We start from the raw sequence: 20622 nt of genomic DNA, 5'->3' as shown, positions 1-20622 counted from the left end.
ATAATAATAATAATAATAAATAATAATAATAATAATAATAATAATAATAATAATAATAATAATGATAATAATAATAATAATAATAATAATATGTATACTGATATACATACATACATATATATATATATATATATATATATATATATATATATATATATATATATATATGTATATACCCTACTGGGCTTTTCCCCATCATAACGACTATAACGTTGACTTATCCAGTCAAATCACGTTATTCATTGTCTGTTATAATTGGCTCCCCAACTGTTTACGTAACAATTACGAGGCATTTTATTTTCCTGCAATATTTTTTGCGATGTGAAACTTTACGTAAACTGATATATGTGACCTCGGATGCAAGGTGGCTGATTCTCATGCGCGCACTTTTGTGCAACAGAGTTCATGGGTCTCGTGACAGATACCAAGAGTTTTTTTTTTTATGGACAAATCAAGTTATATGTCGTCTCTGTTGGTTGGACGAATCCGGAGGTTCAAACTGGGCCTCAACCCCTTCCACAACATATGACTGAAAGAGATTTGTTACTGTATCTAGAAAGAGGAACCGAATCACCTAAAAATAGAGAGAGAGAGAGAGAGAGAGAGAGAGAGAGAGAGAGAGAGAGAGAGAGAGAGAGAGAGAGAAGACGAAGGTGATAAAAAACTCTTATAAATAAAAAAAAAATAAAAAGAGGTTGCATTAGAATGTCCTGACCAGCATATTTTCTGTGTTAACATTAACCCATGGAACTGGCATCAGCTGGAAACTAACGTTTGAGTTAATAAGGAACATTGAATAGCTATGAGGCTTATCTTTTGCATTTTATTGTATGTGAATTAAACTCTAATTCATAAAGAAATTTACTAACATCTTCCCTCGAATACAAGAGACCTACTGGGCATTTACAGACAGAAGCAGACCTCTCGAATCATGGGCCCACATGCAATCAAATCACGTAGGTGTCAGTGAGAAGACGTTTTTATTATCTTCACAAAATGTGTTGTCAGTGCAATTATATAACTTTTATTTGGTGAAGCACGTAATTTGCATATGGTAGTTTTCCCAAACTCTGACGTCCTTTGAGAAAAGAGGAAGTGATAAACATGCAATGAATCCGTTATCGATCCGCGAGCCTAACTCGACATTTATAAGAACGCTCCCAGCACGTTAGAAGTAATTTCGGCCATGTCACCCCTTTGGTAAGGTTACCGCTTGAAAGCAAACGTCTTTTTTTTTTTTATATAAACGGAGTTAGCCATCGTGATTTCTGAGACTTGAAAAACACGAAGGTTATTCAATCTTTTTAATTTCCAGGCTTCTAGCGATAGTGGGTTTGGTGGGCGGTGCGTGGGCGTACGACACGCCGTACTGTGACGGGCGCCAGACCATCGTTCACCTGTTCGAATGGAAGTGGACTGATATCGCCGCCGAGTGCGAAAGGTTCCTCGGGCCTAATGAATTCTGCGCGGTGCAGGTACGTTCTGCTTCAGAAGGTAGAATTTTTTTGTTTGTGGTTTTTCGTAATGTTTATTCGGTTTTTATTGCACTAATTTTGTTGAGGTTCTTTGTTTTCAACCAGGAGTAGTAATTTTTCTTTATTTTCGTCTGAAAATAGTAATTTTTTTTTCGCTTAAAAAAAACTTCCGTTGGTAGAATTTTTCCTTTTTGTTTGTTAAGATTTTGTGTGTGTGTGGGTGTTTTTTGTTTCTGTAACGTTTATTCTTTTTTTTTTTTGCACCACCTTTGTTTCAGGTTCTTTGTTTTCAACCAGAGGTGGTAGTTTTTTTTATTTCAACTGGAAATAACATTTTTCGCCTCAACAAACGAAATAAAAAATAACCTCGACTGAAAAAAAATCGGCCTTTTATGAAAAAAAGGAAAGCGCCTAGCAGTTGCTTTAAGTCAACATTGGCACTTTTGAGGGGTTTTTACCCAAACTTGTCACTTATCCTAGTGTATGCTATTAAAATTTGACAGTTCTTTCACCGGTCAAACATCGCAAGATCCTTTAGGAAACCATATTGGTTAGCTTTTAAATCAGAGAAGTATTCATTGCATTTCTTTCAGTGTAGCTCAGGAGTAAATTTCTTTTGTCTCCTGCTCAAAATAATCTAGAGCGGACAACACTTAGTGCAGAAAATTGCATGGGACTACCCAGTGCTTTAAACAATTAGCCATTCCCAATGATAGTATGGATTTATATATTTCCTAAGGCGTATGTTGTCACTGGAACAGTACGACAGATGTTTATTTTTGCGTTAATACAATTGAAGGTGAATTAAAAAGGTCATCACCAACGCACGAAAGTGACGTGACGTTCCGTTGATAATAGAAGTTAGCTGTTCGGACAGTGAAATAACAACTGGTGTAAGATTTACGATAAGATAACAAGTGTGACATGTAAAGTCACCCAATGACCTGATATCTCGGTAAACAAAACAAATGTGACCTTACCATAAAAATTTAAGATTGGGAAATACGATATACGATGGAAGCTGTCACGTACACTCTTATCAGAGACAAGGTTAATGTCAGCATTTCGATAAAGGTGATTGATTAGACAGATGGTTAATACAAGGTTAAAAGGAATGCAGATATTTTACTGAACTACAGAAGTTTGTAAGTAATAAGGTAAATGAAATTACGGCGATTGCACAATTGTCTTAGCACTGCAATGTTGAAAACAGGTTTATTGCTCACGAAGACTAATGTTCAAATTTCTGCTCACTTGATTTTATTCCTCTCTTTTATGAAACTCTTTCTCTTAAAGGTTATGAAGACAGTATTTCATCAAGGTTTCGTTTAGATCAATTAAAAAAGAAAAATAAAAAATCAAAGATGATTTTTCTCTCTTTTGAACTGGCATTGTATCAGCACAGTGCGTGAAACTTTAATATTAAAAAAAAGTCGACAGGTCACGAAAATATTCTAGCCGAATGTGAAAATATAATAAATAGAGAAAAGAGATTTTAGGTTAAGATCATTATTTGAAAGCTTTTACAATCTTACACTCCTAAACAAAATTTAGCAATGACTCTTTCTTCTTTTCCTTAATTATGTTGAGTCTTATTTTCTTACCAGTAAAATTGTATATTGAGAAACAAAGAAGGAAAAATAATTTCTTTTTATATCGCTACTCCAACTAAAACATACGATAAAGAAGTGTCCTCTCTCCACTTTTAGTCCCGTCAGATTTGCAATCGTTGGATATTTTCGGAAAACGACACGTATGATCATCTTAATACCTCAGCTCTGCGTGTCTGTTGATCGATGATATAATTACCTAAACACCTACAGGTATCGCCCCCCATGGAGCATCTGCTGGCATCTTCCTCCGGTTACCCCTGGTGGCAGAGGTACCAGCCGATCTCTTACAAGCTAGAGTCACGGTCGGGTAACGAGGCAGAGTTCATTGACATGGTGAACAGGTGTAATGCTGTTGGCGTGAGGTGAGTACAGATAACGAAATGCGCGCGCAGATAAGGTCGTTAGACTAACAGTTTTCCACGTGGCACAAAAATGATAAACAAAAGGAAAAATACGCAGTTTTAGGAATGAAATGGCCCATGAAAGGGCAAGAAGTGACAGAATTTACGTGAATAAGTAGATTTTTACATTATGGTCCCTTTTATGGTGGAACAGGTGACAAACGCTTAGAAGACAACTTTTCGACTAATAACCTGACGTCTCTTATTAGTTGTGAGACGTTTTGAAGATCATATATCCCTTGCTTGTATCTTCTACGTTCATTACTCAAGAGTTAAGAGATAGATTTATTTGTTTTGTTGATGAGGATTTTCGTCTTCAGTAAACATCGTAATTCCATTAAAAATATCGAAGACCAACAGCGGTTAACCCAATGGACAGAAACATTGAAATAAAAAAAAAAATTCAAGGTTTCTAAACATAACTTAATGGTCTGACGTGTTTTCTTGTTTTCAAGGTAAAAAAAAAAAACCTTCAGGGTTACAATGAATTTAGTTTTAGTCTTTACATGCTATTTTGTTGAAGCTGTTCCTAGATTAAGCTTGCTCTCGAGAGCAGTCAGAAAATTAGAATGACGAAATTAGAATCTGATTTTTGTTTGTTTTACAGCACGATCTGATACGAAAAATAACCTTTGCTTTGATATAAAAAAAACACCAGCTTTTACTTTTTATTTAAAATAATATAATTTTTTTTCTTTAAGAAATGAATCAGAAGTTATGTTATAATGATACACCAAATGAAATGCCACCGAAGGACAAACATATCAACAAACGCCAGAAAATTAACAGATAAAAAACCAAACGAATTATCCCCGCCAGAATCATCGTGGACGCCGTGGTCAACCACATGACGGGCATCGGGCAGAGTGGCACAGGGTCAGGAGGCTCCTCCTTCAATGCCGACAACAGGGACTTCCCTGGCGTGCCCTACGGATATAACGATTTTACCCCCAGAGATCAGTGCCCTTCGAGTGACGGTGAGGGAGATAGATTAGTTAACTAATTTATTTACCAGGCGTTAATAAAGGTCGTTACAACTGCCCTGGTCATCGTCGCCAACAATAAATTATGCTAATTAATTTGGTACATTCCTCCACAATATATAAATCTTATCATGCAAAATATAGTTAAAGTATAATACTAAATATCATAAATATATGGAAAATTAATGATTATACACTAAGCATAAAATATTTTACTCCAACTAATCAGAATATCTCTACAGACTGAGAAACAGTCTCTAATGATTCTGGATAGAAGGTAATTACCTTCCTCATCTGTGCACTCAGATAGGGAACGTATATCCCAAGTCCCTACAGAGACAAAGAGGACAAGAGACTGTGCTTACATTTTGATACATTCAAGACTTCCTCATTTTAACTTATTATAATAGTCTGTTTGAAAACTACAACAATTGTCCATTAATAAATTCTTTAAAAAATACTTACATTCATTCATTGTTTTATAAAGGATGAGCTTTAAATAATTAAACCGTTTCCATCTTTCTAACGAGTCCTGTTTTCTGTAAGAAAGTGTATTAGAAATGTGCACCTATAGAAATTAATTCCAAAAAAGTTAACCAAAATTATGAAAAACATTCTTTCGCAGAATTGTCATGTCGTTGTAACAATCACAACTGCTGCTGCAAGTCACTTATTATTATTATTATTATTATTATTATTATTATTATTATTATTATTATTATTATTATTATTATTATTATTGGAGAAACAAATACACAGTTATATATATGCACATATATTTAAAGATAAACCTGTACAGAAAGCTTTCGGGCAACTGTTCGATTCCCCTTTTCAATCTCTATTATTATTATTATTATTATTATTATTATTATTATTATTATTATTATTATTATTATTATCATTGATGTTTCTAACAACAGGACAGATCCACGACTACAGCAATGTCAACGAGGTGAGGAACTGCATGCTGGTTGGCTTGACTGATCTTTACGGAGGTTCTGATTACGTGAGGCAGAAGGTGTCCGAATACTTCAACCACGTCATCGATCTCGGCGTGATGGGTTTCAGAGTGGACGCTTCGAAACATATGTGGCCCGGGGTAAGGAAATGAGAGAGAGAGAGAGAGAGAGAGAGAGAGAGAGAGAGAGAGAGAGAGAGAGAGAGAGAGAGAGAGAGCAGAAACTCATCCTCAGAATGGACGAAAACTGTAAAGAACCAGCAGTTAAATATAGAGATTCATGGAGAGCATAAGAGAAACTTTTCAGTCCTTTTGAGACCTACATGAAGATATGAGAGAGAGAGAGAGAGAGAGAGAGAGAGAGAGAGAGAGAGAGAGAGAGAGAGAGAGAGAGAGAGAGAGAGAAGTTGGAGGTCTGAGGTTAAACGTGATTTTTCCGGGTTGAATCTTTTACCCATTAAATACGATAACCACATCGGCCTTTGTAATAATCTTGTTACTGTTAAGTAATTACCAATGTATGTGTGTATATGAATGTTTGTGTGTGAATGAATGTGTTTATGCATAGACAAAGCTTGCCTTCATGCCAATACGGGCTCTTGGTACTTGGAGCATCCCGCAATTAATTACAGATCCTTCCATGAGAATAAAAAAAATAGATGGAAGTGAAAGAAATAGGTATTTAACTAAAAATTTGAATGCTCGCTTTATTCACTAAAGGATCTTGAAGCAATCCAGGGACTGACCAAGGACCTGAACACCGACGCAGGCTTCCCAGCAGGAGCTCGTCCATTCTTCTATCACGAAGTGATCGACCAGGGAGGAGAACCTATCACAGTTCAGGACTACTTTAGTGTTGGTAAGTCTTTGTCACGATTGAATACGCCTTAATAGTCATGTTAAGGGCTCCATAACTGAACCAGTTCCAGTAAGAGAATTAGATAGTGGTCTATGTTCCAAGTAAATTTTCTTCTTCTTCTTCAATGAAGGTAAATCAATGGGTTCTACTGTAAGAATTGCTTCGCACCATTCCAGCTAAGCATATAACGTCGATGAACTAACATGAAATTAATCTTTTCTAGTATCAAAGAAGTTTTGACATGAAGTTTCGGGAAGAAAGTTATGTTTTTCGTCTGGTTTGTTTGATTATCGTTTGTCTGTCTTCTAGAAGGCTAGCACTCTGCTGATTTTTTTATGAAAATCTTACCAAAAAGGTGAATCTCGTGCCTGGACACAGGTCATTAAGTTTTGGGAATGAACCGGACCTGGTTAATGGGCCTTTTTTTTAGGGTGAGGATGGGGGGTAGGGGAAGGGCGCGGTTTGCGATTTCGGACTGCTAACTTGATCGCTAAATGTGTTCCTTTTTAACAAAAGGACAACATATCATCTTATTACTTGGCGCTTTTATTACTCTCAGATTATTTCCGCCAAGTAAAGAGTATATTGAGAAAATAATTTCAGTCTAGCAATTCTTATACATTTATCTAGAATAATATCTCTGGTTATGTCTTTATGAAATTAACGTTATATTAAGGGCACGCGCGCATTACGTTGTCCTCCAATAATAATAATTTCAATATCACTAAATCATTATAGGGCTGCTACACACACACACATACACACAAACTCACACACACACAAACTCACACAAACACACACAAACTCACACACACACACACACAAACTCACACACAAACACACACAAACTCACACAAACTCACACACACGCACACACAAAATAAGGATCATTTACACGATGTCCCTCCAGGTGTCTTCAGCCCCTCGGGTGGTTGACATTGTGTCGAGGGCAATCAAAATTTATTACCCGCCAACCTTACTCAAAACTGAATGCAGGAGAAAAGTTTCCATAAGGTTATAAAGAAATGAAGAATACCCACCTCTCTTTCATTTGTTTCTGCCCTTCACTAAGGCTGGCTGTGCTATGGAATTGAAAATAATCTAAAGTAAAGTTAAAAAAAAAAAAAAACTAAATTTCCCGTTGAGGTTATTGCAATTCCCGTTGAAGTTATTACGACTATAACTAGTTAAATACTGCTAACAAAAAACTTAATGCCAGTGGTGATATGATTACAATACGGAATGCAAAATAATCTATAAGATCAGCGTAGGAAATTATACTTAAAAAAGGGATAGGTTTCCTCGCCATAAGCATCACGGACAAGGAATAAATAATATAAAGAAATGAGGGCCAAATCAACAAAGTCCAAAAATATCTTGATGCTTTTGTATACTTCAAAGGGCTATGGAACTATTTAAAAAAAAAAAAAAAAAAAGCGTTCAAAAATCATTCTAAACTGCCAGTACTCCAGTTTCAGTCTTTCTTCGTAACAAAACTAACTTTTCAACTAGACCGAAGTCTGTTTTGGATTTGCATTACTTCCGCCACAGCAACCAGCTTTCGGTGCCTTAAGTAGCCAGTGCACCATGCTGTCATATACTAAACTCCATAACTGGCTGGCTTTAATTTCCTTTACAGGTCGAACAACCGAGTTCCGATTCGGCAAGAAGATCGCCTGGGGAGTCAACGACTTCTCTCAGCTCGGGAACATCTACGACGCAGGCTGGGGAATGGCACCCTCGGACAAGGCTTTGAATTTCGTCGACAACCACGACAATCAGAGAGGTCACGGTGGAGGCGGCGATATCCTGACCTTCCAAAATGTAAGTCTCTTTGCTCCCTTGACATGTGCAGTTCATTGCAATTCGCTGACTTTGGAGCTGTGCTGTTATTGGTGAAAGCTTTCAGTACTAAGTAACATTTGTTAACTGTTGTTACACTTGTAATTTGGTTATTTTTCACCTCAAGTCTTTCGTATGGATCATGTCAAGATTAACGGAACCAATATCATATCAAGAACAGCGAACTCAATGATCTCTATGTAAAGAATGGACAATCGTTTCCGGTCCGAACTCCAATTCCACATGAGGGCTAGTACTAGGCACGGCGAAACAGTGATTCATCTACAGTTTCGCCGTGTTTAGTACTAGCCCCTGGGGGAGTCAAATGTATTTCGCCTTGTTTAGGACTAGCCCCTAGGGGATCAAATGTCTGGTACCGAAGTGTTCATGTTTAGAACAGCGAACCCAATTGTTCCCATGTAAAGAATAACGAACCCAATAATCTTCTTGTAAAGGGTAGCGAACCTTGCTGCAAGTGGGTTTGCTAATCTTGACACGATCCTTTCGTATGAATGAAATCAACATTCCCAGGATAAAGACTGTTACATAGTACGAACGTAACATTTGCTAACTGCTGCTACACCTATTATAATCCCAGGGTAAAGACTACACCTTGGGCGTTTGCTTCTCACTGGCTCACGACTACGGCTTCATGAGAATCATGAGCAGCTACTATTTCGACAACTCTGACCAAGGACCTCCCTCCGGCGGTGGTGGCAGCACCAGTGACGTCGTCATCAACGATGACGGCACTTGCGGAGGAGGCTGGGTTTGTGAGCATCGTTGGAACGCCATCACGCAAATGGTATGAGGTGATAGCACGCCGCAATGAATTTTTTTTTTTTTTTAAAGTTCATTCTTTGAGATTCTGTCTATATATTACTTTAAAGTTTCTTGTTTCATCAATATTTATCATGAAGGCTTTTAGGAGAGCCCATAAAATTCTCTGTTCACTGAAAAATACCGTTGAATTAATCCTTAAATCGATCGGTTATGGGAATGGTCCTGTATCCGATTAAAATTGCTTTGTCATTCACGATTGACTGTGCACCCAGTTCCGTCCTTTTAAAAGCCTTTTGGGGTCCTCTGCTAATCACCGCATTTTTGCAGGTTCGATTTAGGAACGCCGTTGCTGGAACATCCATCGAGAACTGGTACCAGGAGGGTGACAACGTGGCCTTCTCTCGTGGCAACAAAGGTTTCTTTGCCATGACCAAATATGGCAGCTTTGACAAAACTCTCCAGACGGGTAAGATATGGATACGGCCTTGGAACGAAGTAGAACTCTCGAATATATGAAGTCATGGTTGTAAGGATAATAATATTCCGATTTATTTTTTTTTTTAATCAAAATACAGTAGTACAAACTACAGTACAACTAATATAACATCAACAAATAACAGTATCTCATATTCATGACGGTAATTATACGAAGAATAGCTTCTCCGCCCAACGCACAGTATGTTATAACAATAGCAAACTTTTCTGGGGCTTCCTAGCCACTGAAACCGGTCCCAGGGGCATCTTGAAATGCAAAGAACGTAGCCCTAATCTTTCTGAATCATCACCGTTCTGGAACTTCCTCCTTTCCAAAGGTTTGCCAGCTGGAACCTACTGTGAGCTGATCAGTCACTGCGCCAACCAGGTCACCGTCAACGCGGACGGGACGGCAATGGTTTCCATCCACAACGAACAGGAACCCGTTTTCGCCATCTGCGTCGGGTGCGGGGACGGGCCCTCTCCAACCGTAGACCCAAGTAAGCTAGGAGTAATCTCTAGACCTAGGCTGCCTGCCTCTGTGTTGGGGCTGACCGACGTGACGTAGCTTTGAGTTGCGAATCGCCGCGGTTGGGCGAAGTTGCGTGATCAGTGACCACAAGCTCGGTAACTGTTTTTTTCATGCTCTTGAGCATGTATTACGTCAAAGAACGTCGTATTTCCTGTTTGTGGCGTTGACGACGTCGTATTGATAACAGCAGCAAGTAACAAAAAACGCCAACAGGTGTAACAGTTACAGCTGTAGTCCTTGTAACTTCGTTCACATGAAGTGTCTTCTGACGTTGAGGTATTGTCGGAATCCGCTGCTTCACTTGATACCCGGTATTACATAATTATTTCCTAAATGTATTTCGGAACGCGATTTTTGCCTTTTGAACTTTTACATTTGTTTTATGTTTATATTGTCGAATAACTCTTGAGAGAAAATAGGAAAATAATGAGCAAATTACAATGAGAGAGTTAAAACCAAGAGGAAAAACTAGTTTTAAACCTGTATTACAAAACGAAATAAAAAAAAAAAGATACAGAGATGATTAACCGTTTAAAAATCGAATCCAGAAAAGAATTATAAAATGAAGCTAAGAAGTGGAATAAAAGAAAAAACTTTTCAACTCGACATAAAAAGAGAATGGAAAAGCGAGAGAAAAAAAGCAACTGAATAAAAAGCAGCGCAAAAAATGCGGATGATAAAGCAAAATCTGGAAGCGAGACAAAAAAAAATTTATTGGAAAGTTACGATAATAAATGGGATAAGGTCGAACGAAATCTTAAGAGGCAAAAAACGTTAGGAGACAAAAAAAAAAAAAAAAAGAAGCAAAATATCAGTGAAAGAAACTGCAAAACGGGAAAATGGAAAATCCAAAGGAAAAGTAGCTGGAATTTCCGTCCGATGAGTAAGCTGTGACATTTGAGAAATGTTCTGTTAATGTTAGAGGAGTGTGCCGTGTCAAAATGTTAGACGTTCTCGTTTCTCATATTTAACTGGAAAATGGTCCGTGCTTTAATCGACCTTGGACTTTTTTTTTTACTCAATGGCTATTTCTTTTATTTATTCGTTTAATTCACTCGCTCGGATTCGTTTGATGTATTCAAAGACCAAACCTTATTTTTTTATTTATTTTACGTTATTCTCAACCTTTCATTCTTTTATTTTTGATGGATTCTAGATTTTCTTTTCAGAGCTGATTTTGGAGAAATCATGTGAAAATTTCGGATATTACAACATTCATGAAATTTTCTTCTAACTTATGCTAATCGTGGATGCAGGAAAAACACTTTAATTCATAATTCAACTGGGAAAATGTTTTTGACTTAGCCATTAGGCCTGAAACGAATTTCCTGAGAGAAGATAATAATCTGAATTTTGTAAAATCTGATACATTAGAAAGTGAATATGAAAAAATTTGCAACGAGTTATATGAAAATCTAACTAATTTATGTTTAGTTGTAGATTACGAATAATAAGTTCCAGAACACAATTAGATAATTTCAGTCAACAACCATAAAATTATTGCCCACGTTTTGAATTTTCTGCTGTCTCGTTGCTGGCAACTAAGAATATCATTATCATTATGTTTAGCTTTTAAGGGAACATGCCACGTAAAATAAAATGACCTAACCTCATGAAGTTTTTACGTTCTTATTTTTTAAATTTTGACAGGTCACACCACCACTCCCGGACCCACCTTGCCCCCTGTCCCAGGCACAGCAAGGACAGTGATTTTCATCCACAAGATAACCAGCCCTGGTCAAGATCTCTTTATTAGGGGCGGCATTGATTCCGACCAACGACCAGGTAAGCAGTTACTGAAATTCAAGAGTGGATAATTAAACAATGCGATTATACATACTTCTAAACTTGAAGAATCTATAAATCTTAGAAAAAGGGACATACAACAGCTTCTTTTGCAGCGTTTGTCAGAAAAGTTTAATTTTTTGATGTAAGGTTCATTGGGATAAAGTTTTTTTGTTACTCAAATGAAGCCACGTACTTGCAATAGCCAGAAAAGAAAATACGTTTCATAAGTATTGATATGGTACTTCTTCCCAAGGCATTATAACCAGGCCAGTAACTTCTTGAACCTAACTGGAGAAATGGCTTTGTAAGAGTGATATGACTTATAACTGAGTCCCGTCTTTCATCAAGAATCAGTAATATTTTAAATCTAACAAGAGAAATGTCATTTTTAGAGAGATATGACCTATAAGCAGGCTCCATATTAAATCAACAGAACTAGTAATATTTGAGATCTAATAAGATAAATATAACTGTAAAAGAGAAATGACGGAAGTTGGAACAAAAAATGAGAAAAACGGGAGAGAGAGAAAAATAATTATTCTTGAGAGCTGAGCAAAAAAAAAAAAAAAAAATACAAAAAAATGCAATTCAGGTGAAAGGGAAACAGTTACGAAAATACAGACCCGTGAAATCGAGGGAACCGAAAACTGAAACCCGCTCCTCTCCACCCACCTCCCCCACCCACAACGCATGCGCACGCACACGCGCACGCGCACGCGCACAAACACAAAACTTTCCCCCTTCAAGGATGCACGGAGACCGCCGAAACCGACCCGTGCGCCATCACCCAGGAGACGAATTCCCTCGGGACCGAAACCCACTACGACAAGTACAACTCCTGGAGGGATGGGGACACGAAACTCGACTGGTTCGGCGCCCAGCCTGGGCAAGGGACTTACAGTGGCCAGAGTGCGGAAGGTTCGCCCTTGGCCTGGACGACGAGCACTGCAGGGGCGGCCGGTTACCAAGAGCTGAACACGTGAGGAGACATCCTTTGGCTCGTTGGAAGCCCTTTCGATTTGCTTTAGCAACTGTAGACATTCCTGTTCATTTTCTTTAATTTATTATTTGGATACTATGACATTTTAAAAAATTTCTGCTATCTTTTGGAAATGATGACATTTTTGTCAGTTCTGCACTTTTCTTTATTTATCAAAGTTCATAATTGTAAATTACAGCAATTTTCTTAATTTCTTTTAATGTGTATTTTGTAAATTATGATATTTTAGTAATTTATGTTAGATTTTAATGGATATATCAAAATGATTTTTTATGTCATTTTCGACGTTACTTGCATATTCAATCTATGAGTGAATGCATGGTTATTTTTTTATTATAATTGCGTCACTTGTCACATTGCTGATATCAGATATCTTCGCTGAATATGTAAGGAAATATAACTGAAAACAGATGCTTATTCCAGTTATAATCTTAATGGTTATCTTAACTATTATTACTGAGTTCGTGGTAACAGTATTTTCCTCAAATACTTTGTTGCGACGCACTTAACCAGTCTTTATTCCATTAATAGTAAACTATATTTTTTCTCTCTCCTACAGTCATTAAAGAATTCCTTTTGTCAAGGAGACAATGGCTTGTAACTCTTTTCCAATTCAGAGAGAGAGAGAGAGAGACAGACAGACAGAGAGAGAGAGAGAAGTATGATTTATTTCTATCTTTGTCCATCTCATCAATATTCAGTACAAAGCCACCCAAGGTTGCAAAAACATCGCAACCTTGATTTTTTGGGAACCATATTAATTTTCGGTCGTTTTTATCGAATCACCCCACAAGAAAAAAGGAATTTATGACCACACTTTGTACGCAGTATCAGGTTTAATGTCCTTGGTCGGCGTGCTAGTTTTTCTGTCAAAAGTCCGACACGCTCACAACAACAACTGAGAGTTAAAATTTAAGCAAGTTTTTTTCCAAACGCCTGAAACGAACTCATTTATCAGACTTGAAGACGTGACCCCCGGAGAATAAGTCCTTTCGGATCAAGGTCAGACTTTCCGGTTGAGTTTGCAAAGGACTTCTCTCTCTCTCTCTCTCTCTCTCTCTCTCTCTCTCTCTCTCTCTCTCTCTCTCTCTCTCTCTCAAGTGGTGTAAACGATTCGTCTCGCTTGGAAATCTGAAGTTATATTTCATGAAGAAAAGGTCAAGCATTTTCACATCACGAATAAAAGATTTTTTCTTCACTTTTATTGCTAGGAGTTTTTCTTAGTATTATCGCAATTTCCAAGTCAATTTTCGTTATATTCAAAATATTCGATACATGCAACGTTAATATTATATCATCTTTTACTTTAAAAGTGACTAAAATCTGTTATTATCTTCTCCAGTGACTTAAAGCAAAAATGTAAAATGATTTTATTGTAAATTATTTTTAAAAAATCAGATTCATTATATTCCACTAAAATGAATGATAACTTTGTCAGCGAATCTTTGGACAAATGCTTATTTCTGAGTAAGCCTCTTTTAAAATAAATATTACTCACGCAAAAGGTACGAATTAACGACTTGACTTATTATTCTCATTGCCTATGCTTTTTCAACATTTGAATTTCGTATTATTCACTCTGCATTCCCAAGACATATTAACATAATTGTGAATTCGTCTGTCACCTGCTTTTGCATCTCAACATTCAACATCTAAACATCGCAACATTGAAACTGTATTTCCCAAGATTTATCTTCCAGCAAAAACCAAAATATAATTTTCATTAAATATTACCATGATTATGAACTCATCTCTCACATGCTTTCACATTTCAGTATCTAAACATCTCAACATCAAAACACCACAACATCTCAACATCTCACATCTAAATACCTTAACATCTCAACATTTCAGCATCTCAACATCTGTACATATAAACACCTCAACATTTGAACATTTTAACATCTTAACATCTTATCATCTTAGCTTCTTTACATCTCGACATCCAAACATCTCAACATCCGTGCTGATTTTATTCAAACAGATTCGGTGAACACTATTGGATGATCGATGTTCAGATGAACTGCGAAGAGACGGAAGGAGGCTGGTTTGAGCTGAAAGGTTACCTCACCAATGGCGCCGGATGGGAGACTGACATTACTCAGGTAAATTCCGTAAATTATTTGGTTGGGAGACTGACATTACTCAGGTAAAATTCAGTAAAATGTTTACTCAGGTAAAATTCAGTAGAATTTTGGTTAGGAGACTGATATCACTCAGGTAAAATTCCGTAGAATTTTTGGTTAGGAGACTGATATTACTCAGGTAAAATTCCGTAAAATTTTTACTCAGGTAAAATTCCTTAAAATTTTTACTCAGGTAAAATTCGGTAAAATTTTTACTCAGGTAAATTCCGTAAATTATTTGGTTAGGAGACTGACATTACTCAGGTAAAATTACATAAAATTTTTGCTCAGGTAAAATTCGCAGAATTTTGGGTTGGGAGACTTATACTACTCAGGTAAAATTCCGTAAAATTTTTTTTTGAATTTAGGAGGTTGATATTACCCAGGTAAAATTCCATAAAATTTGTGGTTGAAAGACTAACATTGCTCAGGTAAAATTCCGTAAAATTTTTGCTCGGGTAAAATTCGTAGAATTTTTGGTTGGGAGGCTGACATTACTCCGGTAAAATTCCGTAAATTTTTAGTCAGGTAAAATTCTGTAGAATTTTTGGTTGAAAGACTGACCTTTCTCAGATGAAATTCCGTAAAATTTTTGCTTCTGTAAAATTCCCTAAAATTTTTGGATGGGAGTCTGACATGATTCGGGTAAAATGCCGTAAAATTTTTGGATGGGAGTCTGATATTATTCAGGTAAAATGCGGTAAAATTAATGGGTTGTGGCAAGATACTAAATCTTTTTCTATTTACTCAAATAGCACTTTTAGATGGGGTTACAGTTACTCTAAACCAGTCATCTCTCAGCCTAGAAGAGTTTAAGCGCAGAGGGTAGGCAGTGCCTATTATCACTAAAAAAAAAAAGTTTTATCTAACGATTATTGTTACCCGGGTATTACATCATAATGCACAAATCCGATTACAGGAAAGAAGTTGTAATTAAGAAACGATAATTGCAAGACAAAGTTAACGCCAGTCATGACATCAGCAGAAGAAATCAACAAAGAATATAATAACCGAGTAAACATTTCGGATAATATCTGTGGAAAAACGAACAAAGAAAGAGTAGATGGGATTTCACTGATGATGATATTATAAATGGGAAAATGAAGGGGCAAATGGAGGAAATTGATAAAGTTGAAAGAAATATAAGCTTTGATGAACGCTGAATTACTGAAGGAAACGATTAACAGGAAAAGACACTGATTGGAGTAACAAGTTAGCTGGCCAGAATTGATGTTATAAATGATCTTAATCCTGGCTTATAATTATTGTTTCTTATCACATATTCTTTTCCCTAATCATCTGCGCATATGAAAGTCTGCATTGCATGCAAACAGTAACAGAGTCTATTATGATGCAATACTCGCTTAATAGTAATTATCAGACATAACCTTTTCACTGGTAATACACTGCCTACACCTTGCACTCAAACTCGATCAATCGGAGATACGAACAGCCATTGCAGATCATTTTCTTTTGATAATTTCAGATCATTTCTGACCCATTTGACACGTAAACCACGTCTAATGCTAGTAAAGGCATTCAGAAAACTGAGATAATTATGTATCAAGGCTAACTTAACCTTCATCTCTCCAGGCGGCTTCTTGTACCGGAGACGCAGGTGGGTCGAAACCGTACTCCACCACCAATCACATGGGCCGATGTGGATACATCAACGTTTTCGAATTCTCTGGAAACTCCTGTCAGATTCTGTCGTTTCCCAACGAGTCGTGATCGGATGTAAGTGGAATCTGAACTTACGAACAGAAAAAACAGAGAAAAATGTATAAGAAATGAGCTTAACGATGTCATAAATATTCAGAAAATAAAGGATATAATACGCTTGTCACCGGCCATAGCTCCTGTTCTTTTATTTATTCACTCAAGCTTGCTCGTGAAAACGCTTGTATGTATACATTATATACATTGCGCATGCATGCGCGAATGAATGCCTGTACATGGACAGCATTCAAAGTATGCATTCTTATTTGGGATAAAAGCCAGAGTTGATGGATTATCTAGAGTAATTCGTCCTATTTATCTGGAATATTTCAAAAGGAAATCTCTGCTCTGTGAGATTTGTGAAAACGATGCGACCAGGCAAAATCAACTAACCTGTAACCTCTAAAATATGTAAACATTTGAACTACCCTACATTTCAAAAAAAAAAAATTAGTTCTTTTAGACATAAACAACTGACGTAAATTCTCTAAAACATTCTAGCCAAATCAAATAAGAATCAGCTGAGGTACAGATACTGGCCTTGAGGGAAGCTGGTGCCATAGATTCAGTCTTTGGTATAAGGGCTTTATATAGTTACTAATTTTGACTCAGAGTTTCAAAAAGGAGAAGGAGAAGAGTTCAGAAAAGTAATAATTTTTTAATGAAGAAAAAATCAGGTTGACATTTAGAAAACGGGGAATTAAAAGCCGACGTACGTGCGAGGGAGCAAATTACTTAGCTCATAATATATATATATATATATATATATATATATATATATATATATATATATATATATATATATATATATATATATATATATATAATAAATATAATATATATATATATATATATATGTATGTATATATATATATATATATATATATATATATGTATTTGTTACGTCTTCTAAATAAATGCAAAAAACTGCAATCTGCAACTCGAAGTCATCTGAAAAAGGAACATGTCTCTCTCTCTCTCTCTCTCTCTCTCTCTCTAAATAGGGTAGCTATAGTAAACTCTAGTCTTACAAAACTAGAATTTATTTGTCAAATTTAACATGACACTAGTAATTAAAAGAAGCGGGTCACAGACCCTAACTTCAAAATAAAATAGAATGAAAATCAAATAGAAAACGGGAACCAAACAGAAAACGTAAGTCAAATTCCTTCGAAAAGAATTTTCTCAGCTTCTAAGCGAACGGAAGCTGACATCAAAACAACTAGGCACCAAAGTAAGCGATCATGGGAACTACGAAACCGCTGAGCGAAAAAAACACATGTCTGCAGTTGCATAGGCAGTGGCAACGCATTATTAATATTCATACAAAACAGATACATACATACAAAAACAGATACATACATACATACATATATATATATATATATGTATGTATGTATGTATGTATGTATATGTATGTATATATGCTATTTAGGCATATTTTCTCTCATGCAATTTCTATTGAAGTCAATGGCATTGTTCGCAGATACTATCTTCGTATCAAGACTGAGAGCTGTTAATCAGCTCAGTGGTCTGGTTAAACTAAGATATACTTACTTTGAGTCAGTTTTTACTTTTTTTTCCCCTTCTGGCAAGCTTCTCAGGAATAAGAAAAAATGATTCGAGATTCTTTCCATTTACTTTTTCTTTTTCTAGTTGACGGACCGTTTCCCCACTTCTCTCGGTGACGTCATCAGGACTGGATTATAAACCAACTTACAAGGTCGGTTTAAAATCCAGTCCTGACGACGCTGCCGAGAGAGGTAGGGAAACGGTCCGTCGACTAGAAAAAGAAAAAGTAAATAGAAGGAATCTCGAATAATTTTTCCTGATTCCTGAGATGCCTGCCAGAAGAAAAAGAAGAAGTATAGACTGATTCAAAGTCTTGATAAAAGTAGATAGTATCTGCGAACAATGCCATTGACTTCAATAGAAATTACACATACACACACACACACACACACACACACACACACATATATATATATATATATATATATATATATATATATATATATATATATATATATATATATATATATAAACATGTGTATGTGTGAATATATAAATATATATATATATATATATATATATATATATATATATATATATATATATATATATATATTTATATATATAGATAGATAGATAGATAGACTGATAGATAGACAAAATGAAACAGCTTCTATAAATAAAGCTTCAAATCTGCTGAGCTATGCATTATTTGAGAACCTTTCACTTGAGGAGAGGCTTTCGTAACTATATTTATCTAATTTTCCAGCACCAACACTTCGCAAAAACAAAAAACATCCCAGTATCTAAGGCAGAAAATCTATCATTCTAACGTTCCACGAACACATTTCCTCTCCTGTTTTAACATCTTGCCGCCAGACCCTGCATTAAGTAGCAGAATAATAAGCCGTGAATGCTCGTCTCAACGCAGCATCAACTTTTTCCGGACATCCGTGAGGAAAGCCTTGCGCCAGAATAGAAAGCACATTCATTGCCTGATGCAAAGTCAGGCAGTAGGAGGCTACGAGAAGCTGGAAATCGTGTTTCTTTGACTCCGTCTCTGTGGCATAGGCTAGACTTTGATTAAAGGGAGGAGGTCGTCAAACACACACACACACACACACACACATATATATATTTTGTATATATATATATATATATATATATATATATATATATATATATATATATATATATATATATATACACATATACACACAAATATATATATATATATATATGTGTGTATATATATGTATATAATCAAAGTCTATATATATATATATATATATATCACTTTGCATATATATATATATATATATATATATATATATATAGATGTATACATCGCATTTTCCTTCAGATCGCAAAAAGACATTAGGGATGTTTTTGTTGGTTCAGTGCACTGTCCATTTAAAATCAAAATAACTTAATTTAAATGTAAATGCGTAGTCATTTGCACGGATATGATGTCAAAACTTGAGTGTTTGATGTATAGCTCATTTAAGAAATAATTAAATCTTTTTAGGTGGAATGTCAATGTAAATAGCAAATGATAGTGTGTATAAAGGTACGCGATATTACATAGCACATACAGAAAGCACTGCACTGGACTTGTTCACCATGACCCTGTAAGTTTGAGAGAGAGAGAGAGAGAGAGAGAGAGAGAGAGAGAGAGAGAGAGAGAGAGAGAGAGAGAGAGAGAGAGAGAGAGGAAGTGCTCTGGATAATTTTTGGTTACACGTTATCAGATGCTCATCCACTTAATTTTGCCTGTTGCAATATTTCCCAGCATGTGATTGGTTTTCCACGCGGTCTACAAACACATGTTATTAGTCTCGCTTCTATCAGCTAACAAAAAAATATTCCAAGCACCTTTTATTTCGGTTTGATAAGTAGAGAACTTTTGTAAGACAGAATTAGAATTTCCCGAAAAAGCGGTATCTCAAGGTCATGAAACACCTACATCTGGGAAATAATTTAATTTCTGTACGGATTTTTTATGACATTGAAATGACTTTGGAAACTGAACATTCAGGAGTCTCAAATTTGGTGGCGAGAATTACAGCACTGAGAAAGTCTTAGGCCCATTGATTTTGATCATACATTTTTTGTTTTTTGTTGTCCTCCACACTTTTTTTAACATTTTATTTTGAAGGTGTTAGAACATTATGCTAGTATTTAAAGTTTAGATCTAAGTAATGAGGTTAAATAAAAAAAAATAACTATTTTAGGTCTTCAGAGAGGCAAGATTCAACAAAACACATTACCCTCTGCGCGGTAGTTTGTGTAAAAAAAAATTTTTTTCTCAGTCTCAAGTCTGGTAACTGCTCCCAGTATTTTTTCATTCATTACCTTGAATATTTTTCTCCACTGTTTGTTTGTTTGTTTGTTTAAATTCAAGGTTATCAAAGCCTTTCAGGGCAACACCAAGGACCTTAGAAGTGCCGAGGCTTGCTTCCTTTCTGGTGGTCGTCTAGTCCTCTACCTTGAGGTAACTGATTGTGGGGTAGGGGATTAGAACCGGACAACAGTTCACGCTTTATTTCATTGTTCT

The 20622-nt window shown here is 36.0% G+C and overlaps 1 protein-coding gene across 2 annotated transcripts; it reads left to right on the top strand.

Moving 5' to 3' along the window:
- The first annotated feature begins 1064 nt into the window (after positions 1–1064).
- Positions 1065–16689, top strand: LOC136854196 (alpha-amylase-like). 2 transcript variants are annotated; one of them, XM_067130502.1, is made up of 14 exons: positions 1065–1200; positions 1316–1475; positions 3299–3450; positions 4309–4466; positions 5393–5571; positions 6151–6289; positions 7929–8113; positions 8730–8936; positions 9242–9380; positions 9727–9888; positions 11571–11705; positions 12456–12687; positions 14693–14813; positions 16428–16689. In XM_067130502.1, the coding sequence occupies exons 1-14, from the start codon at positions 1187–1189 to the stop codon at positions 16563–16565; spliced, it is 2121 nt and encodes a 706-aa protein (XP_066986603.1). In that variant the 5' UTR covers positions 1065–1186; the 3' UTR covers positions 16566–16689. The 2 variants fall into 2 exon arrangements, with proteins under 2 accessions (XP_066986603.1, XP_066986602.1); XM_067130501.1 differs by having other exon boundaries at positions 14693–14857.
- Positions 16690–20622: the final 3933 nt, after the last annotated feature.

The sequence above is a fragment of the Macrobrachium rosenbergii genome, chromosome 28, assembly GCF_040412425.1.
Source record: "Macrobrachium rosenbergii isolate ZJJX-2024 chromosome 28, ASM4041242v1, whole genome shotgun sequence".
Lineage (NCBI taxonomy): Eukaryota > Metazoa > Arthropoda > Malacostraca > Decapoda > Palaemonidae > Macrobrachium > Macrobrachium rosenbergii.
This window is presented reverse-complemented; position numbering and strand designations above follow the sequence as displayed.

What these genes read in the sequence shown, in the direction of transcription:
- LOC136854196 (XM_067130501.1), top strand. An exon ending in TGTAATGCTGTTGGCGTGAG is followed by an intron (nt 3,451 to 4,308) that starts GTGAGTACAGAT and finishes TATCCCCGCCAG; the next exon opens with AATCATCGTGGACGCCGTGG. An exon ending in TCAGGACTACTTTAGTGTTG is followed by an intron (nt 6,290 to 7,928) that starts GTAAGTCTTTGT and finishes TTTCCTTTACAG; the next exon opens with GTCGAACAACCGAGTTCCGA.